The sequence below is a fragment of the Chiloscyllium plagiosum genome, unplaced genomic scaffold, assembly GCF_037043375.1.
Source record: "Chiloscyllium plagiosum isolate Xiang-an unplaced genomic scaffold, Cpla_swu_hap1 HiC_scaffold_18, whole genome shotgun sequence".
NCBI classification, from domain to species: domain Eukaryota; kingdom Metazoa; phylum Chordata; class Chondrichthyes; order Orectolobiformes; family Hemiscylliidae; genus Chiloscyllium; species Chiloscyllium plagiosum.
The window spans coordinates 70,843,697-70,868,974 of record NW_028270156.1 but is presented as its reverse complement, the minus strand read 5'-3'; the positions used below and the strand labels follow the sequence as shown (position 1 = coordinate 70,868,974).

Here is a 25,278-nt window from a genome sequence, read left to right as displayed (position 1 = left end):
AAGACTCTAACACTGTATTGATCAGTGCGCTACCGTCCCCAGACTCTGTCAATGTATTGATCAGTGAGCTACTGTTCCCAGACTCTACCACTGTATTGATCAGTGAGTTACTGTCCCCAGAATCTATCACAGTATTGATCAGGGTGTTACTGCGCCCCAACACTATCACTGTATTGATTGGGGAGTTACTGCCCCCAGAATCTATCACAGTATTCATTAGTGAGTCACTGTCCTCAGACTCTGTCACTGCATTGATCAGTGAGTTACTGACCCCCGAATCTATCACTTTACTGATCAAAGAGTGACTGCCCCCAGACTCTATCACTGTATTGATCAGGGAGTTACTGTCCCCAGACTCTATCACTGTATTAATCTGTGAGTTACTGCACCCAGAGTCTATCACTGCAGTGGTCACTATCTCCAGACTCTATCACTGTATTGATCAGTGAGTGACTGCACCCAGAGTCTATCACTCTATTGATCAGATAGTTACTGTCCCCAAGTCTATCACTGTATTAATCAGGTAGTTTGTGATCCCAGATTCTATCACTGTATTGATCAGGGAGTTACTGCCCCCAGCCTCTGTCACTGTATTGATCAGGGAGTTACTGCCCCCAGACTCTATGACTGTATTGATCAGGGAGTCACTGTACCCAGTCGCTATCACTGTATTGATCAGGGAGTCACTGCCACCCCTGACTCTACCGCTGTATTGATCAGGGATTCACTGTCCCCAGATTCTATCATGTATTGATGAGTGAGTTACTGTCCCCAGACTCTATCACTGTGTTGATCAATGAGTCACTGTCCCTAGACTCTATCACTGTATTCATCAGGGTGTCACTGTCCCCAGACTCTATCACAGTATTTATCAGAGAATTACTGTCCCCAGACTCTATCACTCTATTGATCAGTGAGTTACTGTCCCCAGGCTCTATCACTGTTTGGATCTGAGAGTTAGTGTCCCCAGAATCTATCACTGTATTGATCAGTGAGTTACTGCGCAAAGACTCTAACACTGTATTGATCAGTGCGCTACCGTCCCCAGACTCTGTCAATGTATTGATCAGTGAGCTTCTGTTCCCAAACTCTACCACTGTATTGATCAGTGAGTTACTGTCCCCAGAATCTATCACAGTATTGATCAGGGTGTTATTGCGCCCCGACACTATCACTGTATTGATTGGGGAGTTACTGCCCCCAGAATCTATCACAGTATTCATTAGTGAGTCACTGTCCCCAGACTCTGTCACTGCATTGATCAGTGAGTTACTACGCAAAGACTCTATCACTTTACTGATCAGAGAGTGACTGCCCCCAGACTGTATCACTGTATTGATCAGGGAGTTACTGCCCCCAGACTCTATCACTGTATTGATCAGTGAGTCACTGTCCCCAGACTCTATCACTGTATTGATCTGTGAATCACTGTCCCCAGACTCTATCACTGTATTGATCAGTGCGTTACTGTCCCCAGATTCTATCACTGTATTGATCAGTGCGTTACTGTCCCCAGATTCTATCACTATATTGATCAGTGTGTTACTGCCCCCAGACTCTATCACTGTATTGATCAGTGAGTCACTGTCCCCAGACTCTATCACTGTATTGATCTGGGAGTCACTGTCCCCAGACTCTATCACTATATTGATCAGTGCATCACTGTCCCCAGATTCTATCACTGTATTGATCAGTGCGTTACTGTCCCCAGATTCTATCACTATATTGATCAGTGTGTTACTGTCCCCAGACTCTATCACTGTATTGATCAGTGCGTTACTGTCTGCAGACTCCATCACTGTATTGATCAGTGAGTTCCTAAGCAAAACCTCTGTCACTGTATTGATCAGTGAGTCACTGTCCCCAGACACTATCACTATTGTTTGGGGAGTGACTGCCCCCAGACTCTATCACTGTATTGATCAGGGAGTCATTGTCCCCAGACGCTATCGCTGTATTGATCTGGGAGTCACTGTCCCCAGACTCTATCACTATGTTGATCAGTGCATTACTGTCCCTAGATTCTATCACTATATTGATCAGTGTGTTACTGTCCCCAGATTCTATCACTGTATTGATCAGGGAGTTACTGCCCCCAGATTCTATCACTATATTGATCAGTGTGTTACTGTCCCCAGATTCTATCACTATATTGATCAGTGTGTTACTGTCCCCAGATTCTATCACTGTATTGATCAGGGAGTTACTGTCCCCAGATTCTATCACTATATTGATCAGTGTGTTACTGTCCCCAGATTCTATCACTGTATTGATCAGGGAGTTACTGCCCCCAGACTCTACCACTGTGTTGATCAATGCATTACTGTCCCCAGACTCTATCAATGTATTGATCAGTGAGCTACTGTCCCCAGACTCTGCCACTGTATTGATCCGTGAGTTACTGTGCCCAGATTGTATCACTGTATAGATCAGGGTGTTACTGCGCCTCGACGCTATCACTGTATTGATCATTGAGTTACTGATCCCAGACTCTATCACTGTATTGATCGGTGAGTTAATGCCCCGCAGACTCTATCACTGTGTTATTCGGGGAGTTAATGCCTCCAGACTCTATCACTGTATTGATCAGGGAGTTACTGGCCCAGACTCTACCACTGCATTGATCAGTGAATCACTGTCCCGAAACTCTATCACTGTACTGATCAGAGACTTACTGCCCCCAGATTCTATCACTGCATTGATCAGGGATTTACTGCCCCCAGCCTCTATCACTGTTATTGATCAGTGAGTTAATACCCCCAGACTCTATCACTGTATTAATCTGTGAGTTACTGCACCCAGAGTCTATCACTGCAGTGGTCACTATCTCCAGACTCTATCACTGTATTGATCAGTGAGTGACTGCACCCAGAGTCTATCACTCTATTGATCAGATAGTTACTGTCCCCAAGTCTATCACTGTATTAATCAGGTAGTTTGTGATCCCAGATTCTATCACTGTATTGATCAGGGAGTTACTGCCCCCAGCCTCTGTCACTGTATTGATCAGGGAGTTACTGCCCCCAGACTCTATGACTGTATTGATCAGGGAGTCACTGTACCCAGTCGCTATCACTGTATTGATCAGGGAGTCACTGCCACCCCTGACTCTACCGCTGTATTGATCAGGGATTCACTGTCCCCAGATTCTATCATGTATTGATGAGTGAGTTACTGTCCCCAGACTCTATCACTGTGTTGATCAATGAGTCACTGTCCCCAGACTCTATCACTGTATTCATCAGGGTGTCACTGTCCCCAGACTCTATCACAGTATTTATCAGAGAATTACTGTCCCCAGACTCTATCACTCTATTGATCAGTGAGTTACTGTCCCCAGGCTCTATCACGGTATTAATCAGGGAGTTTGCGATCCCAGACTCAATCACTGTATTGATCAGTGAGTTACTGACCCCGGACCTTATCACTGTATTGATCAGGGAGTCACTGTCCCCAGACACTATCACTGTTTGGATCTGAGAGTTAGTGTCCCCAGAACCTATCATTGTATTGATCAGTGAGTTACTGTGCAAAGACTCTAACACTGTATTGATCAGTGCGCTACCGTCCCCAGACTCTGTCAATGTATTGATCAGTGAGCTACTGTTCCCAGACTCTACCACTGTATTGATCAGTGAGTTACTGTCCCCAGAATCTATCACAGTATTGATCAGGGTGTTACTGCGCCCCGACACTATCACTGTATTGATTGGGGAGTTACTGCCCCCAGAATCTATCACAGTATTCATTAGTGAGTCACTGTCCTCAGACTCTGTCACTGCATTGATCAGTGAGTTACTGACCCCCGAATCTATCACTTTACTGATCAAAGAGTGACTGCCCCCAGACTCTATCACTGTATTGATCAGGGAGTTACTGTCCCCAGACTCTATCACTGTGTTGATCTGTGAGTTACTGTCCCCAGACTCTATCACTGTATTGATCTGTGAGTTACTGTCCCCAGACTCTATCACTGTATTGATCTGTGAGTTACTGTCCCCAGACTCTATCACTGTATTGATCTGTGAGTTACTGTCCCCAGTCTCTATCACTGTGTTGATCTGTGAGTTACTGTCCCCAGATTCTATCACTGTATTGATCTGTGAGTTACTGTCCACAGACTCTATCACTGTATTGATCTGTGAGTTACTGTCCCCAGACTCTATCACTATATTGATCTGTGAGTTACTGTCCTCAGACTCTATCACTATATTGATCTGTGAGTTACTGTCCTCAGACTCTATCACTGTGTTGATCTGTGAGTTACTGTCCCCAGACTCTATCACTGTGTTGATCTGTGAGTTACTGTCCCCAGACTCTATCACTGTGTTGATCTGTGAGTTACTGTCCCCAGACTCTATCACTGTATTGATCTGTGAGTTACTGTCCCCAGTCTCTATCACTGTATTGATCTGTGAGTTACTGTCCCCAGACTCTATCACTGTATTGATCTGTGAGTTACTGTCCTCAGACTCTATCACTGTATTGATCTGTGAGTTACTGTCCTCAGACTCTATCACTGTGTTGATCTGTGAGTTACTGTCCCCAGACTCTATCACTGTATTGATCTGTGAGTTACTGTCCTCAGACTCTATCACTGTGTTGATCTGTGAGTTACTGTCCTCAGACTCTATCACTGTATTGATCTGTGAGTTACTGTCCTCAGACTCTATCACTGTATTGATCTGTGAGTTACTGTCCCCAGACTCTATCACTGTATTGATCTGTGAGTTACTGTCCCCAGACTCTATCACTGTGTTGATCTGTGAGTTACTGTCCCCAGACTCTATCACTGTGTTGATCTGTGAGTTACTGTCCCCAGACTCTATCACTGTGTTGACCAGGGAATTTCTTGTTTCTGGATTCTGAGCCACTTTCTCCCTCTGTTAGGAGCAGCTGCTGATGTCGGCGGCCGCAGCTATCTGATGGTTTGAGCTGGCCATTAACAAGGAAGTTGCAGTTCGCTTATTGGGCTTGTTAAGTTGCCGCATTTCTCACCTGATGTTTTATGGAAATAACATCTTTTTACACTTTAAATTCTCCTAAAACCACTTACGGGACTGGGTTGGCTGGAACCAGGCAATGAATGGCCAGTGGCAAGAACTGTGTCAACCTTTATATGCTGTGCGGTCTGCAACGTCCTCACTTGTTGATGTTTTCAAGGTTGGATCTTCCTTCAATCTCTTCTGATCCATCTTCTATCTGATGAGGACCTGTGCTAACTCTGAGCACTTGCCCATTTGCCCTACACCGTGTCAAAAAACTTGTCCGAATCCTTACAAGCAACACACTCAGGACAATTACGACATACGAGTAACCACTGTCTCCTCGCCCAGCTTCATCTGACCGTCAGTGGTGATCCTTTTTATTTTCCTGCTTGCTGGGTCAGTAATTGGGTACCTTTGGTGTCAGACAATTATTTGGCCTCAACATGTGGAATCTACTGCCTTGGTGGTTTTTATTGTCATCCACCTTTTTGCCTTGAATTAGAAATTGTTTCCTGGAGAAAGTGAGAAACTGCAGATGCTGGAGATCAGAGCCGAGAGTGTGGTGCTGGAAAAGCGCAGCAGGTCAGGCAGCATCCAGGGAGCAGGAGAATCAACGTTTCGGGCATAAACCTTTCATCCTGCTGTGCTTTTCTGGTACCACGCTCTCGACTTAGAAATTGTTTCCATTTGCAGGAAGGAAGCAACTGTGACAGCAGCCGTTACATGAAGTCTCAAGCTGCACAGGAAATACTAGAAAAATTCAGTTGTAAAGGGACCACAATTTCCAACAGTCCCTTGTTTTGAGAAGGAAATATCCTCTTTGGCCTCTCACAATGTAGTTCTTAAGCAACATATCAATTTCTAAACGTCAAGTTCCGCCCTGTGTTTTTGTGATTAGATTTCATAGAGAAGATAGTGAAGCCATTGAAAGTGTCAATGTCAGGCTTTGGCCAGTTCCTGACAACAAAGCCTTACATCCTTATCCCAAGGGTTTGACTGATGTTATGTACCAGGTTATGTCAGGCATGTTCCCTGAACGTGTGAATTGCTTGTTCCATTTCTCTGTGCTACTGTTACTGTGCCAATCCGTGCCACACACAGATGTTACTCCGAGGTACTGGCCCAACCTAGGATTGATTTGAAGATTAGGGACAATGGGAGAATTGGGTGACCAAAACTGGGAGATGGCAGTAAGGGACTCATTCTGCATGGAAATATTTATCTCTGTTTTGTGACATTACATATGGATACAGGGACCAGGATGTGACTTCCTATCATAGTTATAACTCAGTGGGTTAGTAGTAAAACCTCAGCCTCCCAATGGGGTAAAGATCACATCCCATTCGCTAATTGTGGACACCATCTTGCCCAGAGCAAACCCATACAGACACGGGGAGAATGTGCAAACTCCACACAGGCAGTCTCCTGAGGCTGGAATCGAACTCAGGTTCCTGGTGCTGTGAGACAGCAGTGCTAACCACTGAGCCACCGTGCCACCACCCAACATGTGAGCTGCTGTAAGTGAGTTCGAGCCAGGCAATAAAGCAACTGCCACAATGCAGGAAATTAGCATTGGCCTAGAATAGATTGCAGACAATGTCAACAACTAACAAAATAGTACGCGTACGGAAACACATGGAACAACTGAGGATTGAAGCAGGCGTTGAGAGAATCAAGGTATCCAAAGCTGCTTTAAACCTTATGAATTACTGGGAGCAGCATGTCCGAAGTGACCCACTGATTCTTGGAGTTCTGACTTTGGAGAATCCTTTCAAGGAAAAGAAATCCTGCATCATCCTCTAGCTTTGCCCCCAGATGGATGAAGCACAGCACATTAGTGATTACCAACAGCAAGAAATATTCAAGTCAATGAATACAGATATCTAAATAGAAAATGTATTTTTTTAAAATTAGTGGTTGCAAATCTAGTAAAGGGGGTTTAGAAATTTCAGCCAATGAGAATTTATGTCACCAGACCAAGCAATGGAGGGCTTTTAAAGACGAGCATTTTGTTATGTGTGTGCTTCCTAATGTGGAGAAAGAGAGGACTGCAGGTGCTGGAGATCGGAGTCGAGAGAGTGGTGCTGGAAAAGCACAGCAGGTCAGGCAGCATCCGAGGAGCAGGAGAATCGACATTTTGGACATAAGCCCTTCATCAGGAAAGGGTTCTTGCCCGAAACGTTGACTCTGCTGCTCCTCGGATGCTGCCTGATGTGCTGTGCTTTTCCAGCACCATACTCTCGACCTCAGTTGGTAATGTTATTGCTTTTGTTTGGTGAGGCTGGGGCAATGGGGTGAAGTGGAAGAAGAGGATCTGTCGAGCAATACCCATATGAATGGAATTGTTTTGTGTGAACTCCATTTGGTACTAACGTTTGGAGTACTTAACACAGAGTGAAGTACTTTCAAACTGAGATAAGAAGGGGTTTTTCCAGCCAGACAGTAGTTTAAACTGTGGAACCCATTGCCACAGAAGGTTGTGAAGGCCAAGTCATTGAGTGTATTTAGGTCAGAAATCGATAGGTTTGTGATTGGGAAGGGTTTTGGGGAGACAGATCGTCTCACTAATTGTGATGTTGGAATAAATGTTGTCCCCCTGCCTAATCTTTTTGGGAACAGAACTTCTATCTTCTGAACTGCTGCGTTGCCATAAGAGTAAAGTCACCAATGTCTAATCAGACCATAGGCCTGCTCTCTCATTCAAGAGAGAGAGAAAACCTGGTGGTGTTTCAACCTGAGGGTCACCGCACTTCAGGCAAGGGGAGAGCTCTTCACGGTAACCTCAGCCAGTGCAGGAATTGAACCCATACTGTTCTGTGTCACAAACCAACCTTCCAAGCTAACCTGCCCCCATAGGTACATACAGTGACATGTCAACTTACAGAACAGTGGCTCAGACTGCTTTTACATCGGGTTTCATGTTACATGGGAAATTCTTGAAAATTCAGTTTCAAGGGGAAACTGGTGGTGGTGTCAGCAAGTTAGTTGAGAGCCAATGCACCCGGCCCAACACTCCATCTCATAAAGGGCCTTTCTCAGAGTATTACTGCTCCCAGTCACTGTCAGATTGGCCAGGGTATCACTACTCCCACACTCTTTCAGCTGGGATTGAAAGTGGGGTGGAGGCTGGGTGCGGTCTACGTTGCTTCTGTATGGAATGCCCGATCAAAGAAAATACCCTGTCACACTTATTTCCCGGGATTTAGGATCCCATGGCCTGAAGGACAGCCAAGGGCAGATGCATTGCTGGCAGTGCCACCAGGAGCAATGGCTGTTGTTGGAAATAATTCAAGGTCTTCAGGGTTTATCGCTGCATTCCTGAGCACAGGGGAATGGAGGGTGGGTTGTGGTCACAGGAAGAGTTTGAAGGGTGTTGGGGGATGGCGGAGGGCGTAACTCAGAGGCAGAGAGGGTTTAAGCTATAGGGAGAAGGTGAACAGGCTGGGGCTGTTTTCTCTGGAAAGTCAGAGGCTGAGGGGTGACCTTACAGAGGTTTATAAAATCATGAGGGGCATGGATAGGGTAAATAGAGAAAGTCTTACCCCCGGGGTGGGGGAGGAGACCAGAACAAGACAGCTTAGCTTTACGGTGAGAGGGGAAAGATTTAATAGGGACCTAAGGGCAACGTTTTCACGCAGAGGATGGTGCATGTATGGAATGAGCTGCCAGAGGAAGTTGTGGAGGCTGGAACCATTACAGTATTTAAAATACATCTGGATGGGTGTATGAACAGGAAGGGTTGAGAGGGATATAGGCCAAGTTTGGAAAAATGGGACTAGATTCATTCAGAATATCTGGTTGGCATGGACGAGTTGGACCGAATGGTCTGTTTACATGCTGTGTATCTCTGTGACAGCCATACGCCAACCCAACCATCCAATACTGGGCCCCTCCACTGGATACAGACTGGCTGACAATGAGGGACACCTCCTGGTAGGACATTAATGTGTGGGAGTTGGGATGAGAGAGTCAGTGAGTCCCATTCACTCCAGTAGGCACCATTGGATATTCCAGTCAATTCAGGGACAGTTGCAGTCAGTGACTGATTAATAAACCAATCTGACATGTGACCGAATGTGGGTGAAGTTTTACTAGCAGCACTTTCCAACTTAGATTCCATTGTAGGGGCTTCCCCTCCTCTCAGCTGACTGACATGTAGCTCCAGGGATGACCACTATCGTTACCATTGTGATGAACTGGATTAAAATCTACTGGATCATCCTGTCCTCTGCTGATGATCCAGCAATTACTGACCCAGTCACTCTCAGTTTATTGATCAGACAATATCGTCCATTAGGGAAGTGACTACCCTCCCTTATTGTCAGCTTGAAGGTCAGGGAGTTAGTGTTCCCAGACAGAATTAGTTTTTTGATCCAACAAGTACCACTCCGAGACACTGTCAGGATATTGATCCTGTCCCCACTGACTTGCAGCACATTGTTCCTCAGTGAATTAGTGACTGCTTATTAGTGACCGGAGAGTTGCTACCCTGAGTCACTATCAGTTTATAAGTAGTCAGGGAATGAAGGACGCCAGTCACAAGACTCCATTGATGATATATTTACTGTTCAGTGATTCTGTTTGCCTGCTACTGAGTGCCAGCAACAACTAATAATCTCTGATCAATAGACTTTTGTACAGACTTCAGTCACTGTCAGGTTATTGATCAGAATTCCAATGTCTGGTCACTGTGAGTCTATTGATCACAGAGTCACTGAGCCCAGTCGTTGTTTGTGTATTGACCAGAGAGTAATGCTCCGCCCTCCCCAGAATCTTCAATCACTTGATTAGGGAACCACTGCCTCAGTTTTGCCAGTTTATTGCCTCGGGACACTATTTTGCCAGTCATTGTCAATGTATTGATCAGGGAGTTCCTGCTCTCTGTCAGTTTATTGACCAGGAAGTTGCCAGCCCAGTCACTACCAGTCTATTAATGATCAGGGGAATCACAGCCCCAGTTACTGGAAATTTGCTGGCCAGGAAAATAATACTGGAGAAAGTGAGGACTGCAGATGCTGGAGCTCAGAGTCAAGAGTGTGTTGCTGGAAAAGCACAGTAGGTCAGGCAGCATCCGAGGAGCAGGAGAATTGATGGTTCGGGCATTAGCCCTTAATCAAGCCTCTCCTGAAGAAGGGCTTACGCCCGTAACGTCGATTCTCTTGCTCCTTGGATGCTGCCTGATCTGCTGTGCTTTTCCAGCATCACACTCCTGACTCAGGAAAATACTACCCCCACTCACTGTGAATCCATTGTTGATCAGGGAATTATTACCACCAGATATTGCTAGTCGTTTGATGAAATGAATCACCAAGTCCAGTCTTCGTCAGCCCATTAGTTATGGAGTTCCTATCCCTGTGACTTTTAATCCATTGAAGGCCAAGTGATTATTGTCCACTGTCAGTGACAGTCTCGATATAAAGGGCATGACCATTGTGCCATTCAATATCAGTCTATTGATTAGGAGTATATGACGTCCAGTCACTGCCATATTGTCAGTGAATTACCAGCCTCAGTCACATTCAGTACAATGATTAGCACTTCACCTACATCCATGTTTCACCATGGGCTCTAGCACAAGGAAGTTAGAGCTTAGCCCGCAGAGTATCGACTGTGATTGTGAAGTCACAGTTGGGTTTATCTAAAATATTCATTCCAGCATTGATGGATGGCGTAGTCATCCTGAAGACGTTGTGGCTGAAGAGCATTTGTCTGTTCAGTTCTCGAAGAGCTTTCCATGACGGTTATCATAATACCAGCTCTCTCAGGATTGTCTTCCAACCACATGTCCCTTATCTTTGGGGTTTTGATGTCAGCCTGGAGTGTGTTCTGACCTTGAGTTATTCTGCCAGGCAAACGATCATGGTTCCAGGGAGGTCTCATTGCTCTTAAGCCAGTCCTGCTGACACCAATAGTCTCTGTGCTAGCTGCTTTTACTCCATCGCACTATTCCGGAATTGAGTTGGATGCTTGAAGATTTCCCAGAGCTGCATTTGGAATTGTTCTCATTGCTCAGCTGCTTTGGGGCTTGGAAACTGGTGTTCTGGAACCTTGGTCCTTGCAATGTCTTTGTGCTCGGTGCAAATTTATTACTGATTGAACACATGGATGGTCTGTTGAGGTAGATATCAACGGCCCTGCATGGATTGAGTGATACAGACATCATTTAGGTCTTTAACCTGAACAATGGTATTATCAAAGAGGTGCCTGTGCTTTGATCTAGACCAAACCACAGGAGGTGTATGTCTTTTGGACTGAATGTGGTGCTTGTTATCAAGTGACCACACTGAGTATGCAATTTGCGTTGGCTTTTCCAATGTCAATCTTTCCAGCGGTCTCTCTCTCCAGAGACCGGAGTCACTTCCAATTTAGGATTTTTGGCCATCTCTTTCAAATGAGAATAATGGTCTTCAATGAAATGGGAAATGGCTGATATGGCCAAATGGAGGTCAGCAGACTTTATACCACATAGGGCACTTGTTGACATGTGGGAAGCCCCCTCATGTCTTCATCGCTCAGGCCACGTCTTCTTCATTTCGTGCTCGCACTTTTCCTCTTCCTATGTCATTGTCAGCTCTTGAAATGTCAGGATTGTTCCCACGGACACTGCCTTCCTCTGGTTCAGTCCAGAGCAATGGTCACCCAGGAATTCATGTCAATGTTGCATTTCATCATGGTGGCTGTCCGTCACTTTGTTCTTTTGGGGTGACAGTGAGAATTTCATTATAATCTGAAATATAATAAAAATCTTCCTTTGCACCTTCATTGGAATCAGAGTCCAAGGTGTGAAGGAAGATTTTTATTTTATTTGGACTAAAGTGAAGATGTTGAAGGAGTGGCATAAGGGTTTTGGCTGAGATGGAGGGGTTGTCTCATGATCCTTTCACAATCGGGAAGTTTTGGCAATCCATCCAAGGCCCTATTCTAGTTGGCAAAGCTGGTGTTGTCAAGGGTGACTGCCAGCCTTTACTCTTCCATAGATACAGTTGGATCAGCCATGATCCTATTGAATGGTGGAATAGACTTGAGGGGCCAGATGGCCTACTCCTGTTCCAAACTTGCAAATTTCTAAGGTGGTACAATATTGCCTCCCTCCTCGTTTGTTTCTTCAGCTGCCTCTGCCCAGGAAGGAGGGTCTCACTAAGACTGGTGACAGGAAACCCTTGAATAGCTGACCTACTGTAGCTGAGGTAATCCTTCCAGGGGACACAGTATGACTTCAAATTTTCAAGAGGAGCCTCAGCCATGCCTTTGTGGCCCAGACAAAAATGCAAGAAAAATTGCTAAGGCTTCATTATATCCATTCATCGACCTGACCAAAACACTTGACTCAGTACATTGTGACGTGCAGTTTCGAGGGAGAAGGCATCAACACTTGCACATGAAATGTGTCACCTGTAAAAATGGTGTGGATTTTGAGAGCTGCCTGAGAGCTAATTACTGTAAATAAAAATCAAAGCGTAGTTTAAGAATGCACTCTGCAAATTTTGTGCGACTGATCAGTCAGAATGGCTTTGAAATGTTCAGTCCCTGCTCCTGTGGAGAGGAAAGATGGCATCAGTTAGAATTGGATTCTCTTCCAGTCTCAATGAGAAAAATTATGAGATAGCCACCACATTAATCGAAGCAACCTGAACAAATCTGTTCTGTTAAGTGTTGGAAGAGGGTTGCTGCAAGTTGCATGGAACCCCAGGCCTCATTGAGAACCAGAAGAGCTAAAGAAATAATGAGGGTCTTGAAAACCCATTTGAACTCTCTATTAACATAATGAATGGAGCAATATGTGTTTAACAGAGCTCAGAAAGAGAGGGAGAGCATTGATAAATGTGACTACATTGAGATGTCTCTCTGAATCTTGTGAATCTGGGCAATTGAAATTTACCTTTGGTTGGTCGGGTTATCTTCAACATTAAAGATCCTGCAGTGAAAGTTTGTCCGCTGAGAGAAAAGACATATACTCTTGGATAGCTATTGGTGGACAGCAGCTTTGAGGTTGTCAATTATCAGCTAGACCATATTACTGACAGAATGAATGAGGCTTTATATTGAGAGACAGTCCAGTTCTAACAAGAGCAACACAATGGAATAAAAATAAATGTTTCTAGAAGGGCCAATAGCAAGGTCAGGCCCAGATTACAGGTTGTACGTATTGCAGAAAACACCATATGAGAACAAGGACACATGTTCAGCATGAGGGAGGCAATGTTCTAACTGCAAGAAGCTGAGTCACTTTGCAGTATAGCATTTAAAAAGATATTCAGAAGTATAGACAGTGTAGGAGGTTGTTTTAAAAGAAAATTAGGAGGACCAAGAGGGACTATGAAATACCTTATATAGATGGGATCAAGGAAAACCCTAAGGCTATTAATAAGTATATTAAGGATAAGAGGATTACCAGGTTAAGAGTGGGACTATTAGAGACTAAAGGGGCATCCTGTGTTTGGAGCCAGTGGACATGGGTGAGGGTTGTAAATGAATATTCCTCACAGAGGACTAAGACGTTGTAACTGGGGATCTCAATTGGAAGGATGAGGTTCTAGAACATGTTAAGATTAATAAGGAGGAGGTATCCGATGTTTTAGTCAGCAAAAAGGTACATAAATTCCCAGGGCCTGATGTGATGTAGCCCAGGTTGCTATGATAGACAATGGAGGAGATTGTTGGGGCTTTGGTGGATATATTTAAAACTTGGCTGACCACAGATGAAGTGCCAGATGACTGGAGGATATCTGTTCAAAGAGGACAGCAGGGATAGGCCAGGTAATGACAGACCAGTCAGTCTAACGTCAGTGCAAAGGAAATCATTGGGAAAGATTATGAGGAACAGGGTCAATAATAAAGAGATTGGTCAGAGTTACTCAGCATGGATTTATTAGTGGGAGATGCTGTCCGACTAATTTAATGGAGGTTTTTGAAAAGGTAACTAAATATATTGATGAGGGTAGTGCAGTTAATGTGGTCTCCATGGACTTCAGTAAGGCCTTTGACAGGTTCCCATATGGAAGGCTGGTCCAAAGGTAAGAACCCATGGAATCCAAGGCAGGTTGGAAAACTGGATCCAAAATCAGCTTACAGATAGGAGGGCGAAGGGTGATGGTGGAGGTTTACTTTTGTGACTGGAAGCGTGTGACTAGTGGTACACCACAGAGATTGGTGCTGGGACCCTTACTGCTTGTTATTTACATTAACAACGTGAATGCAGAGGTATGTTTGCAGATGACACCAAAATGGTTGACAGGAGGATGGACTCAGACTAAAGTCTGACATTGATCAGCTGGTAAATTGGACAGAGCAATGGCAGAGAGAATTTAATCCCAATAAGTGTGAGGCAATGCATTTTGTGATGTCCAATGAGGAAAGTATATACACAATGAATGGTATGTCCCTGGAAGTATTGACAAACAAAGGGACCTTGGTGTACAAAGCCATAGACCCCTGAAAGTGTCAGCACAGGTAGACAGGGCGGTGAAGAAGGTATTTGAGATGCTTGCTTTCATTAGCTGGGGTCTAGAATATAGGAGCAAGGAAGTCTTGTTACAACCTTATAAAACATTGGTTAGGCCACAGATGGAATACTATGTGCAATTTGGGAGGGTGTTATTGCACTGAAAACGGTGCAAAGCAGATTTCCCAGGATGTTGCCTGGGATGGAAAGTTTCAGTTATGAAGAGAGACTGGATAGGCTGGGTTTGTTTTCCCTGGAGCAGAGAGGGCTGAGGGGTGGGGAGTTGGGGAGTGATCTGATTTACAAATTGAGAGGTATAGACAGAGTAGGCCATGAGAATCTCTTCCCCAAGGCTTCCATGTCTAGTACTAGACTAGCAGCATGGTAGCTGGGAAACAACCTGGACAGTTGAGGTTAGGCAGATCTTAATAAAGCTTCAACGTGAGATCTCACTACTCTGTACTAACCATGGTAGAAATATGGCCACAAATTGCCAAGACTTTATTAACCTTGTTGCAAAAGGGATACTGGCAAGCAAAGCTGGTTGGAACTCGCTAATAAATTTTTTTTATTTCAAAAATATACTTTATTCATAAAAATATTTTGATGATCTGTACAATTGGTCATGCCATACATACATAAACATTCCATTTCTTTGCATACAAAGATCGAGTAATCATTCATATATACAGGTCTGTACATTGACCATGCATTTGGTTAGCTGATGCGTCTGCGGAGCCCACTTACTGCGTGGGCCCCCTGTTCTTTGGCAGGCAGACATTACACGGTGGTCTTTCCCCACCGCGCCTTGGCGGCAGCTGCAAGCTTCAGCGCATCCCTCAACACGTAGTCCTGGACCTTGGAATGTGCTAGTCCACAACTCTCAGTCAGGGTCAACTCCTTCAGCTGGAAGATCAACAGGTTTCGGACCGCCCAGAGAGCATCCTTCATCGAGTTGATGATCCTCCAGGCACAGTTGATGTTCATCTCGGTGAGCGTCCCGGGGAACAGACCGTAGTGCACGGAGTCCCATGTCATGGAGCTGCTCGGGACGAACCTCGACAAACACCACTGCATTCCTCTCCAGTCTTCCTTTGCGTAGGCACATTCCAGAAGGAGGTGTGTGACAGTCTCGACCCCTCCGCAGCTGCTTTGAGGGTCCGGGCGTGCATAAAGGCAGAGCCCTTCTCACCACCAGCCAAGGCATGTCTTGGTGCTTGTTGGAAAGTTCTGGGATTTCAAGGACACTACGTGCTGACCACTTCCTGATGGACTTGTGGTCAAAGGTGTTTTTCTTCATAAATTTCTCCACGAAGGACAGGTGATACGGAACGGTCCAACTACTCGGAGCGTTCCGCGGCAGCGAGGCCAGGCCAATCCTTCGCAACACTGGGGACAGGTAGAACTTCAGTACGTAGTGACACTTGGTGTTTGCGTACCGGGAATCCACACACAGCTTGATACAGCCACACACAAAGATGGCCATCAGGGTGAGGGTGGCATTGGGTGTGTTTTCTCCCCCGTTGCCCAGATCTTTGTATATTGTGTCCCTTCGGACCCGGTCCATCTTTGACCTCCATATAAACTGGAAGATGGCCCGGGTGACTGCGACGGCACAGGTTCTGGGAATAGGCCAGACCTGTGCCACGTATAACAGCAATGACAGTGCCTCACACCTGATGACCAGGTTTTTACCCATGATGGAGAGCGACCGTAGCTTCCATCTGCCCAGTTTCTGCCTCACTTTCTTGATACGCTTCCCCCCAAGACTTGGTGCACACCCCAGCCCCCCCGAACCAAATACCCAGCACATTCCGGTGGTCGGTCCTGACGGTGAAGGGGATCGAGGATTGGTCGGCCCAGTTCCCGAAGAGCATGGCCTCGCTCTTGCCTCGGTTTACCTTGGCCCCCGAGGCCCCTTCGAACTGGTCACAAATGCACATGAGTCTATGCACGAACAGCGGATCTGAGCAGAAAACGGCGACATCATCCATGTACAGGGAGGCCTTAACCTGCAGGCCCCCGCTGCCAGGAATAGTCACCCCTCTCAGGCTCGCATCATTTCTGATGGACTCAGCAAATGGCTCTATGCAGCACACAAACAAGGCAGGAGAGAGAGGGCAGCCCTGCCTGACTCCAGATCTGACTGGGAAGCTATCTGATTCCCACCCATTGATTGAGACTGCACTGACAATGTTGGTGTAGAGCAGTCTGATCCAATTGCAGATTCCTTCCCCAAAGCCCATTTTGGAGAGAACATCTCTCATATACGTGTGTGATATCCTGTCAAAGGCTTTCTCCTGGTCCAGGCTGATGAGGCAGGTGTCCAACCCTCTGTCCTGCACGTAGGCGATCGTATCCCTGAGGAATGCGAGAATCTCAGCGATCTTCCTGCCCAGCACAGCACAGGTTTGGTCAGGGTGAATCACTGATCCCAGAGCAGACCTGACCCGGTTGGCGATGACCTTTGCCAAGATTTTGTAATCCGCATTCAACAGTGAGATTAGTCTTCAATTTCTGATTTTCTCCCTCTCCCCCTTCCGCTTGTAGATGAGGGTGATGATGCCTTTCCTCATGGATTCACTCATGGTACCTGCCCAAAGCATACTGACATATACCTCCAGCGGGTCCTGGCCAATCAAGTCCCACAGAGCGGAATAGAGCTCGACCGGTAAGCCGTCGCTTCTGGGAGTCTTATTCTTTTCAAAGGACTCGGGGGCCTTGGTCAGCTCGTCCAGAGATAGTGGCTGGTCCAGCCTCTCGCGTGTTCTGTCATCTAAGACCTCCGTGATAGAGGACAGGAATGACTGGGAGGCCGCGCTGTCAGTTGGCTTCGAGTCATACAGACTGGCATAGAAGGATTTGCTGATCCTCATGACGTCAGCAAGTTTGAGAGTTACAACTGCTTTTTCAAGCTGTTCATGAGAGCTCGCCCGAGGAAGTTGAACAATAAAGTACAACTGAAGATGACTGAGGCTAAGGTCATGGAGTCATAAAATTGCTTTGTCCTGATAAGGTGCGAGCTGGAACAGGGATACAGAAACCAGCAGATGTGCTTGATTCCAGCATGGCGGTGTTCAGGTCATGGGCTTCCGCCATCAATCTTTGTGTGAGTGAACAGCCTGCTATTTGACTTCCAAACCTGCTCTGTGGCTCATTACCACTGGAGATGCTTTTCTGTGAATTTGCATAGAGTTGCACACTCTGGATCAGGCAAGAGCTTACCATAGCTCACAAAATGCAACAAGCTGTTCTATTGGTTTCATATCTGCTGGTTTCTGTATCCCTGTTCCAGCTCGCACCTTATCAGGACAAAGCCATTTTATGACTCCATGACCTTAACCTCAGTCATCTTCAGTTGTACTTTATTGTTCAACTTCCTCGGGCGAGCTCTCATGAACAGCTTGAAAAAGCAGTTGTATCTCTCAAACTTGCTGACATCATGAGGATCAGCAAATCCTTCAAGCCAGTCTGTATGACTCGAAGCCAACTGACAGTGCGGCCTCCCAGTCATTCCTGTCCTCTATCACGGAGGTCTTAGATGACAGAACACGCGAGAGGCTGGACCAGCCGCTATCTCTGGACGAGCTGACCAAGGCCCGCGAGTCCTTTGAAAAGAATAAAACTCCCAAAACGACGGCTTACCGGTCGCCCTCGAAGCGGCTGCGGGGGGACGAGACTGTCAAACACCTCCTTCTGGAATGTGCCTGTGCAGAAGAAGTCTGGAGAGGAATGCAGTGGTGCTTGTCGAGGTTCGTCCCGAGCAGCACCGTGACGCAGGGCTCCGTGCTCTACGGCCTGTTCCCCGGGACGCACACCGAGACAGACATCAACTGTGCCTGGAGGATCATCAACTCGGTGAAGGACGCTCTCTGGGCGGTCCGAAACCTGTTGATCTTCCAGCTGAAGGAGTTGACCCCGACTGTGTGTTGCAGACTGGCACATTCCAAGGTTCAGGACTACGTGTTGAGGGACGTGCTGAAGCTTGGGGCAGCTGCCGCCAGGGCGCGGTGGGGAAAGACCACCGTGTAACATCTGCCTGCCTAAAGAAGAACAGGGGGCCCACGCAGTCATTTGGGCTCCGCTGATGCCTCAGCTAAATATATGGATATATGATCGATAAACGTACAGAGCTGTATATACAAATGATAAATTCTGATCTCTGTATGCAAAGAAATGGAATGTTTCCTTATGTATGGCATGACCAACTGTACAGACCATCAAAATATTTTATGAATAAAGTATATTTTTGAAATAAAAATAAATTCACATTGACAGTGATGGCGTCAAAAATAACCCAATCAATAACCTGAAGGTCTGTAATTCCCTGATCATTAAACTGACTCTGAGTGGGGTCAGTAATTTCCTGAGCAATAAACTAACACTGACAGCATCAGTTTATGGCTCAATAAATTTCTGACTCCACCCAGTCTCAGTTTATTGATCAGGGAATTACAGATCCTCAGTTAACTGATCAAATAATAGTGACACCACTCACTGACGGTCAGTGGGTCAGTATTCCCCTGATTAATAAACTGAGTTTGTTCATCACTCTCTTGCTGATCCCACTCAATGTAGGTTTATCCATCAGAGAATTCCTGAACCCACTCACTATCAGTTTTGTGATCAAGGAATTATTAATCCACTCATTTTATGGATTAATGAATGACTGACCCCACTCACTGTCGCATAATTGATTAGGGAAAATCAAACCCTCAGTTTATTGGTCAGATTATTACTGACCCAGACAGAGTCATCTTGCAGATCGATAATTTACAGTGAGTGCATCAGTCTTCCATTGATGTATAAATTGTCAGTGATGGGGTCAGTAATTCCCTGATCAACAAACTGTGCCAATTTGTGTGTGAGAGAATTCCAGACCTCACTCACTGTCAGGTTAATAACCAAGGAATTCACAATCCACTCACTCATTTTATAGATGAATGAATTACCTACTCCAATCACTGTCAGATTATTAATGAGGGAATTACCAACTCCACCCACAGTCTGCCATTTCCAGATCTATCATCTGACAGTCAGTCTATCGATGAATGAATGACTGGTTCGGGATTAGTATGATATAGTACGATCCATTTAATACGATGTTTCACACCAGGTCCACTCTCAATCTGCTTGTTTGGTCCCATGAGTTCTGGCTATTTCCCTCAACTTTCCAATGTGAAGTCTCCAGAGGATTTGGGAGGGGTTTGGGCAGGTTGTCTCTGATGGAAGAGATTGACATCCTGGTGGTAGGATGAGGTGGCATTTGGGGCTGGGAGCAGATATGGGCAGTGCCTTTGTGGGTACCTGGAATGGGGCACCTTAGTGACCATGGGCTGGTGTTGGAATGGCAATAGGAGTTACAATTGATGTTCGGAATGGGCGTAGGTGGTGACCAGATACACTCACTGGGTACTAAGTGGGGTGTAGGTATTTGTGGTGGGGAGTGGGTTCTGGACAACATTTGACATTAGTCGTGGGCATTGGTTAGCTGATAGCAGGGGCTGACTTGAGTTGGTGAAATTGGGAGTTGAATAGAGCTAGGGGCTTGGACAGGATTTGGAGAGGAGTCAGAGCAGGATTGAATAGGGAGGCAGGATTGGGGTAATTGAACCCCAAGCTGAAGTGCAGTACCTCCCTCCTGTGCTCCCCACTGCCCCCTCTTCAAAGCCCCTGATGGAGGATTCAATCCCACTCTTACAACTTTCAGTTTCCCTGACCCAATTGGGAAGACCATGCTCTGAATTACAATTCAACGAGAGACTTTTCCTCTTCAATTGTTACCCATCGTTAGTTGCCTTAAACTAAGGCTTGTAGGGCCAGTTCAGAGGGCGGTTAAGAATTAACCATATCGCTGTGGGTCTGGAGTCACACGTAGTCCAGACCAAGAAATAATGGCAGATTTATTTCCCTGAAAGACACTAGTGAACCAGATGGCAATCAGTAGTAATTGTATGGTCACTATTTCTGGGACTAGTTTTTAAGGTGTGCATGCAGGATATTTAAAGCAAAGTAGAACTCACACAGCAGAGACTGATGGAGTACCAACTGCTCAGTTGTAGGGAAAAATGCTGGGGAGTCAGGTGACAAGTCATTCACCACAGAATTCTCAACCTCTGAGCTGCTCTTGTCCTGGTCACTTTCTGGTCAATGAGAAGCTAAGGAGCTGGAGTTGGTATTGCCATTGGTTGTTAATGAGGGATTGTTATAGTCAGTATGAAGTTCAAAAGGGAAAACATTGCTTCACCAACCATATTGAATTTTGGGAAGATTAGATACTTGGAAGTGTACATATGCTTCAGTTGGATTAATGCCTTCAATAAGGCATTCTAAATTGACAATGACAAGGTTAGGAATGTGAAGTCAATGGGTAAGTGACAAGAATACATTGCTAGATGGCTTCGATGCAGAAAGTGAGGGGATCCTCCCTACAGGCCCCACTCACACAGGGAGCAAGAATCTCAGGTAATTCTCCCCTTCCCTGATGTATCACAGTGTTCGAAGCTCAGACTCTAACTCATCAACCAACATTTGCTCCAGACATGGCAACTTTGGGTGGCATGCTGGCTCAGTGGTTAGCACTGCTGCCTCTCAGCACCAATGATCCAACCTCGGGTAATTGTCTGTGTGGAGTTTGCACATTCTCCCCGTGTCTTCATGCGTTTCCTCCAGTGCTTTGGAAGCCTCCCACTGTCCAAAAATGTGCAGGTTAGGTGGCTTAGCTGTGGGAAATGCATGGTTCCAGGGATGGGGTAGTTGGGTGGATCTGGTTGGGATGCTTCTTGGTGGGTCAATGTGGACTCAATGGGCCAAATTATCTGCTTCCACTCTATAGGGATTCTATGATTTACAATGGTGTCTAACTCCCACATCTTGTAGTTACAGCACATTGCCTGGCATCTCTATTTTAACTTTAGTTCTTAATTTGGTTTTTTAAAAGCTTCCCATTGGTCTTTTAGTTTGTAACCTAAATATTTCCCCTCCTTACCTTCAATCTAAAAGTAACAAACCATAGGGAGTCCATTTAGTAGCTGCTACCAACCAATGAGCGTATAGTTTACCTGTGATGTCACTCTTTCGTGCTGCGCCCCTGGTTGTGGGCCAGGATGAGAATGTGGTGCTGGAAAAACACAGCCAGTCAGGCAGCATCTGAGGGGCAGGAGTGTCAATGTTGTGAGCATAAAGCCTTCATTAGGAACAAGGCTTTTGGCCCAAGGGGGCTGAGAGATAAATGGGAGGGGGGTTGGTAGGAATTTAGCTGAGAATGCGATAGGTAGATGAAGTAGGGGGTGAAGGTGATAGGGTGGAGCAGATAGATGGGACGGAAGATCGACAGGTTGGCTGAAGAGCTTCAGGCAGTGTGAGAGAGAGAGAGAGAGATACTCACTGAGATCCTTGTAGAGAGAGGAGGAGAACTTCTTCAAGGGTGGGCATCCTTGGAAGAGGCTTCGCAGTAAGGTTATAATCAACTAGGAGGAAGTGGGGATGCCTATCCTGAAGAAGATCTTCTCCTCTCTCTACAAGGATCTCAGTGAGTCTCTCTCTCTCACTGCACCCTCCAGTCAGGTCATCTCCTTTGCCCTGAAGCTCTTTAACCAACCTGTCCATCTTCCTTCCAACACTTTGCTCTACCCTATCACTTTCACTCCCCTGTCACATTCTCCCCAGTCCCACCCTCCTCCCATTTATCTCTTAGCCTCCTTGACCCATAAGCCTCATCCCTGATGAAGGGCTTATGCCCGCAACATCGATTCTCCTGCACCTCGGATGCTGCCTGACCTGCTGTGTTTTTCCAGCACCACACTCTCGCCCCTTCATTGCAATCTTCCATTTCTCCTGTTTTCAAACCTTACAAAAGCCAAGAAGAAGCAAGCAAAAAGCATTTCTAGCTCTCTGCACTGAATTCCCACATTGCCTCTAAATTCCCCAAACAATATACTCACTCAGGCTGTGTCTCACTCCCAATGGGAGCTCTCCTTCCTGGCCCCCTCCTAAATTGAGCTGAGGTGCCTCAGTCGCATTAAGCTTCAAGAGTAATTAACACCTATTGAGGTACAGGCTTCAGGTGATAGAATCCCTACAGTGTGAAAGCAGTCCATTTGGTCTATTGAGTCCATATTGATCTGCTGAAGAGTATCCCACCCAAACCCACCCCCCTACCCTATCCCTACATTTCCTATGACCAATCCACTGAACCTGACCATTTTTGGATTAAGGGAAGAACCCAGAGCAACTAGCATAAATCCACTCCGACTCGGGGAAAACATGCAAACTCCACACAGACAGTCACCCCAAGGACGAAATCAAACCCAGGTCCCTGATGCTGTGAGGCAGCAGTGCAAACCACTGAGCCATCGTGACACCCCATAACTGTCCCTTGGTCAGCTGAGGCAACGACTTTATTAACCTTTTCACTAGACTACTGATTAATCAAACTTTTAAAATGGAGAAAGACGAGAAACATTTCCCAGTTCTAAGATGATCATCAAGAAACACAACTGGAAATTCAGTCTTCACTCGAAGAGTGGTAAGAACATGAAAAAGTTGGATCTAATAGTGGAGATGCATTTAAGAAAATGAAGGGAAAGGCAATGGAGGTTACAATAACAGATTTAGATGAGAAAAAGTCAGAGGAGACTTGAGTAGACCAGAGACACCATGGATTAATTGGGCCAAATAGTCCGTCTCTATGCTATGCATCTGATGTAATGCTCTGTAACCTTTGGAAAGCGGCCCTTCTGTCCATGTTTAGAGCAGTGTTAAAATAAAGTCAAGAGTTGAGTGTTTCTGGCAGAATCCAAGCTTGATATCAGTGAATATAATGATCAGGTGGACCTTGATTATCAATGCCATATTCCATCACTTTGCTGGTGATTAATAGTAGACAAATGGGGACCAGGTTGAGTTTGTCCTGTTTTTGTGCACATTTTTGTCAGAGATATGCCAGTGTTGTAGATGCCCAGGTTAGAGGCGTGGCCAGCCCAGATAGTATAAGTCTTCAGCACTATGGTAGAATGTTGTCAACATTTATAACCTCACATAGGGGAAAGAAGCAATAAAATGATCTTTGTAAGGGAGAACCAATTTCCATTTACCCCTAATTAGGGTTCTGCATTAATGTACAGTAACAATGCTGTATAAAGTTAAACAGCAAAAGCGAGTCATGAATATGTTAAGTGTCTGTGTAGGTGGGAAATGTGAATGATCCGATGCAGTAAAAGCTCCATTATGCATTTTCAGGTGTGAACTCAGAGTGCAGGCATCAAGGAATCTTTCAGGAGGAGTCCAGTTCAGGACGCTACCAACTGAACTTCCAGGCAGGAATCAATCTCTGCCAGAGCCTGGGGACCACCCTAGCAACATTAGAACAAGTGAAGAGGGCGCAGAGAGCTGGCTATGAAACCTGCAGGTACGGAGGTTTGAGTCAAAGAATCCATCTCTCTTTCTCTCTCTCTTTGCTGGAAGTGGGTCAATTAGATTAGATTAGATTAGATTACAGTGTGGAAACAGGCCCTTCGGCCCAACAAGTCCACACCGACCCGCCGAAGCGAAACCTACCCATACCCCTACAATTTACCCCTTACTTAACAATACGGGCAATTTAGTATGGCCAATTCACCTGACCCTGCACATTTTTGGATGGTGGGAGGAAACCGGAGCACCCGGAGGAAACCCACACAGACACGGGGAGAACGTGCAAACTCCACACAGTCAGTCGCCTGAGGCGGGAATTGAACCCGGGTCTCTGGCGCTGTGAGGCAGCAGTGCTAACCACCGTGCCACCGTGCCGCCCATTAGCTCAGGTCAGGGAGACAGGTGGAGTTTGTCAACCTGCTGGTGGCTGGACAAGGTACTATCAGCAACTGGCTATCTTAACCATTATAAAAGCACTGGACCAATGATACACTCACACATGATACACACGCTTGACCAATCTTTCACCATCTTGGGCACACTGTCCTTTGACAGCCTACAGGAAACTGGACAAATTTTTGTTTACCCAACTGGTTCAATTTTGAGTGTTACCAGTCTTTTGTCTTTCAGTGTTAATGCTCATAGTGATTAACAAGTGAAAATATTCAAATTAAATGAGCAAAATTACAGGCTCAAAGTTGTCTAAGATTGGCCTGTAGTAGTCCACCAGTCAGGAGATAAAGCATACACCTCACTTGGGAGAGGTAATCAGAATGTTTGAGAGGTTTTATTCTATATCCCACTCCCCCATCCATAAACACCCCTCCAACTCTGGGAAATATCAGTACTCCTAATTGGTTCATCAAAGACTTTAAGAATTCTGTAGCAAGAAACTCACTTCCTGACTCCCCAAAACCTGTCCGCCATCTACAAGGCACAAATCAGGAATATGATGAAATACTCCTCACTTCCCGGGATGAGGACAGCTCCAAAAACAAAAAGTTTGATGCCATCCAGGAGGAGACAACTGCTGGATTGGCACCCACATCCACAAGCACCCACTCCCTCCACCATCGATGCTCCATGGCAGCAGTGTGTACTATCTACAAGATGCATTGCAGAAATTCACCAAAGCTCCTCAGACAGCACCTTCCAAACCCACGACCATTTCCATCCAGAAGGACAAGGACAGCAGACACATGGGAACACCACCCCCTGCAAGTTCCCCTCCAAAGAGACTCACCATCCTGACTTGGAAATATATCTCAGCTCCTTCAGTGTCACTGGGTCAAATCCTGGAATTCCTTTCCTAACAACATTATGGGTCTACCTACCCTGACATAGACTGCAGCAGTTCAAGAAGGCAGCTCAATACCATCTTTGCAAGGGGCAACTAGGGACGGGCAGGAATACTGGCCCAGCCATTCACTCACC

General features: G+C 45.9%; 1 protein-coding gene and 1 pseudogene across 2 annotated transcripts in view; both read left to right on the top strand.

Annotated features, from left to right (window-relative positions):
• Window positions 1–25,278, top strand: part of LOC122558112 (CD44 molecule (IN blood group) b) — a 78,469-nt gene that overhangs the window by 32,149 nt on the left and 21,042 nt on the right. For both annotated transcript variants that reach the window (XM_087996782.1, XM_087996781.1), the window contains exon 2: window positions 23,671–23,839. In XM_087996782.1, coding sequence (XP_087852908.1) covers window positions 23,671–23,839 — 169 coding nt within the window. The remainder of the gene's footprint in view (window positions 1–23,670; window positions 23,840–25,278) is intronic.
• On the top strand, window positions 6,585–6,791 carry LOC122558062 (guanine nucleotide-binding protein G(I)/G(S)/G(O) subunit gamma-7 pseudogene; annotated as a pseudogene).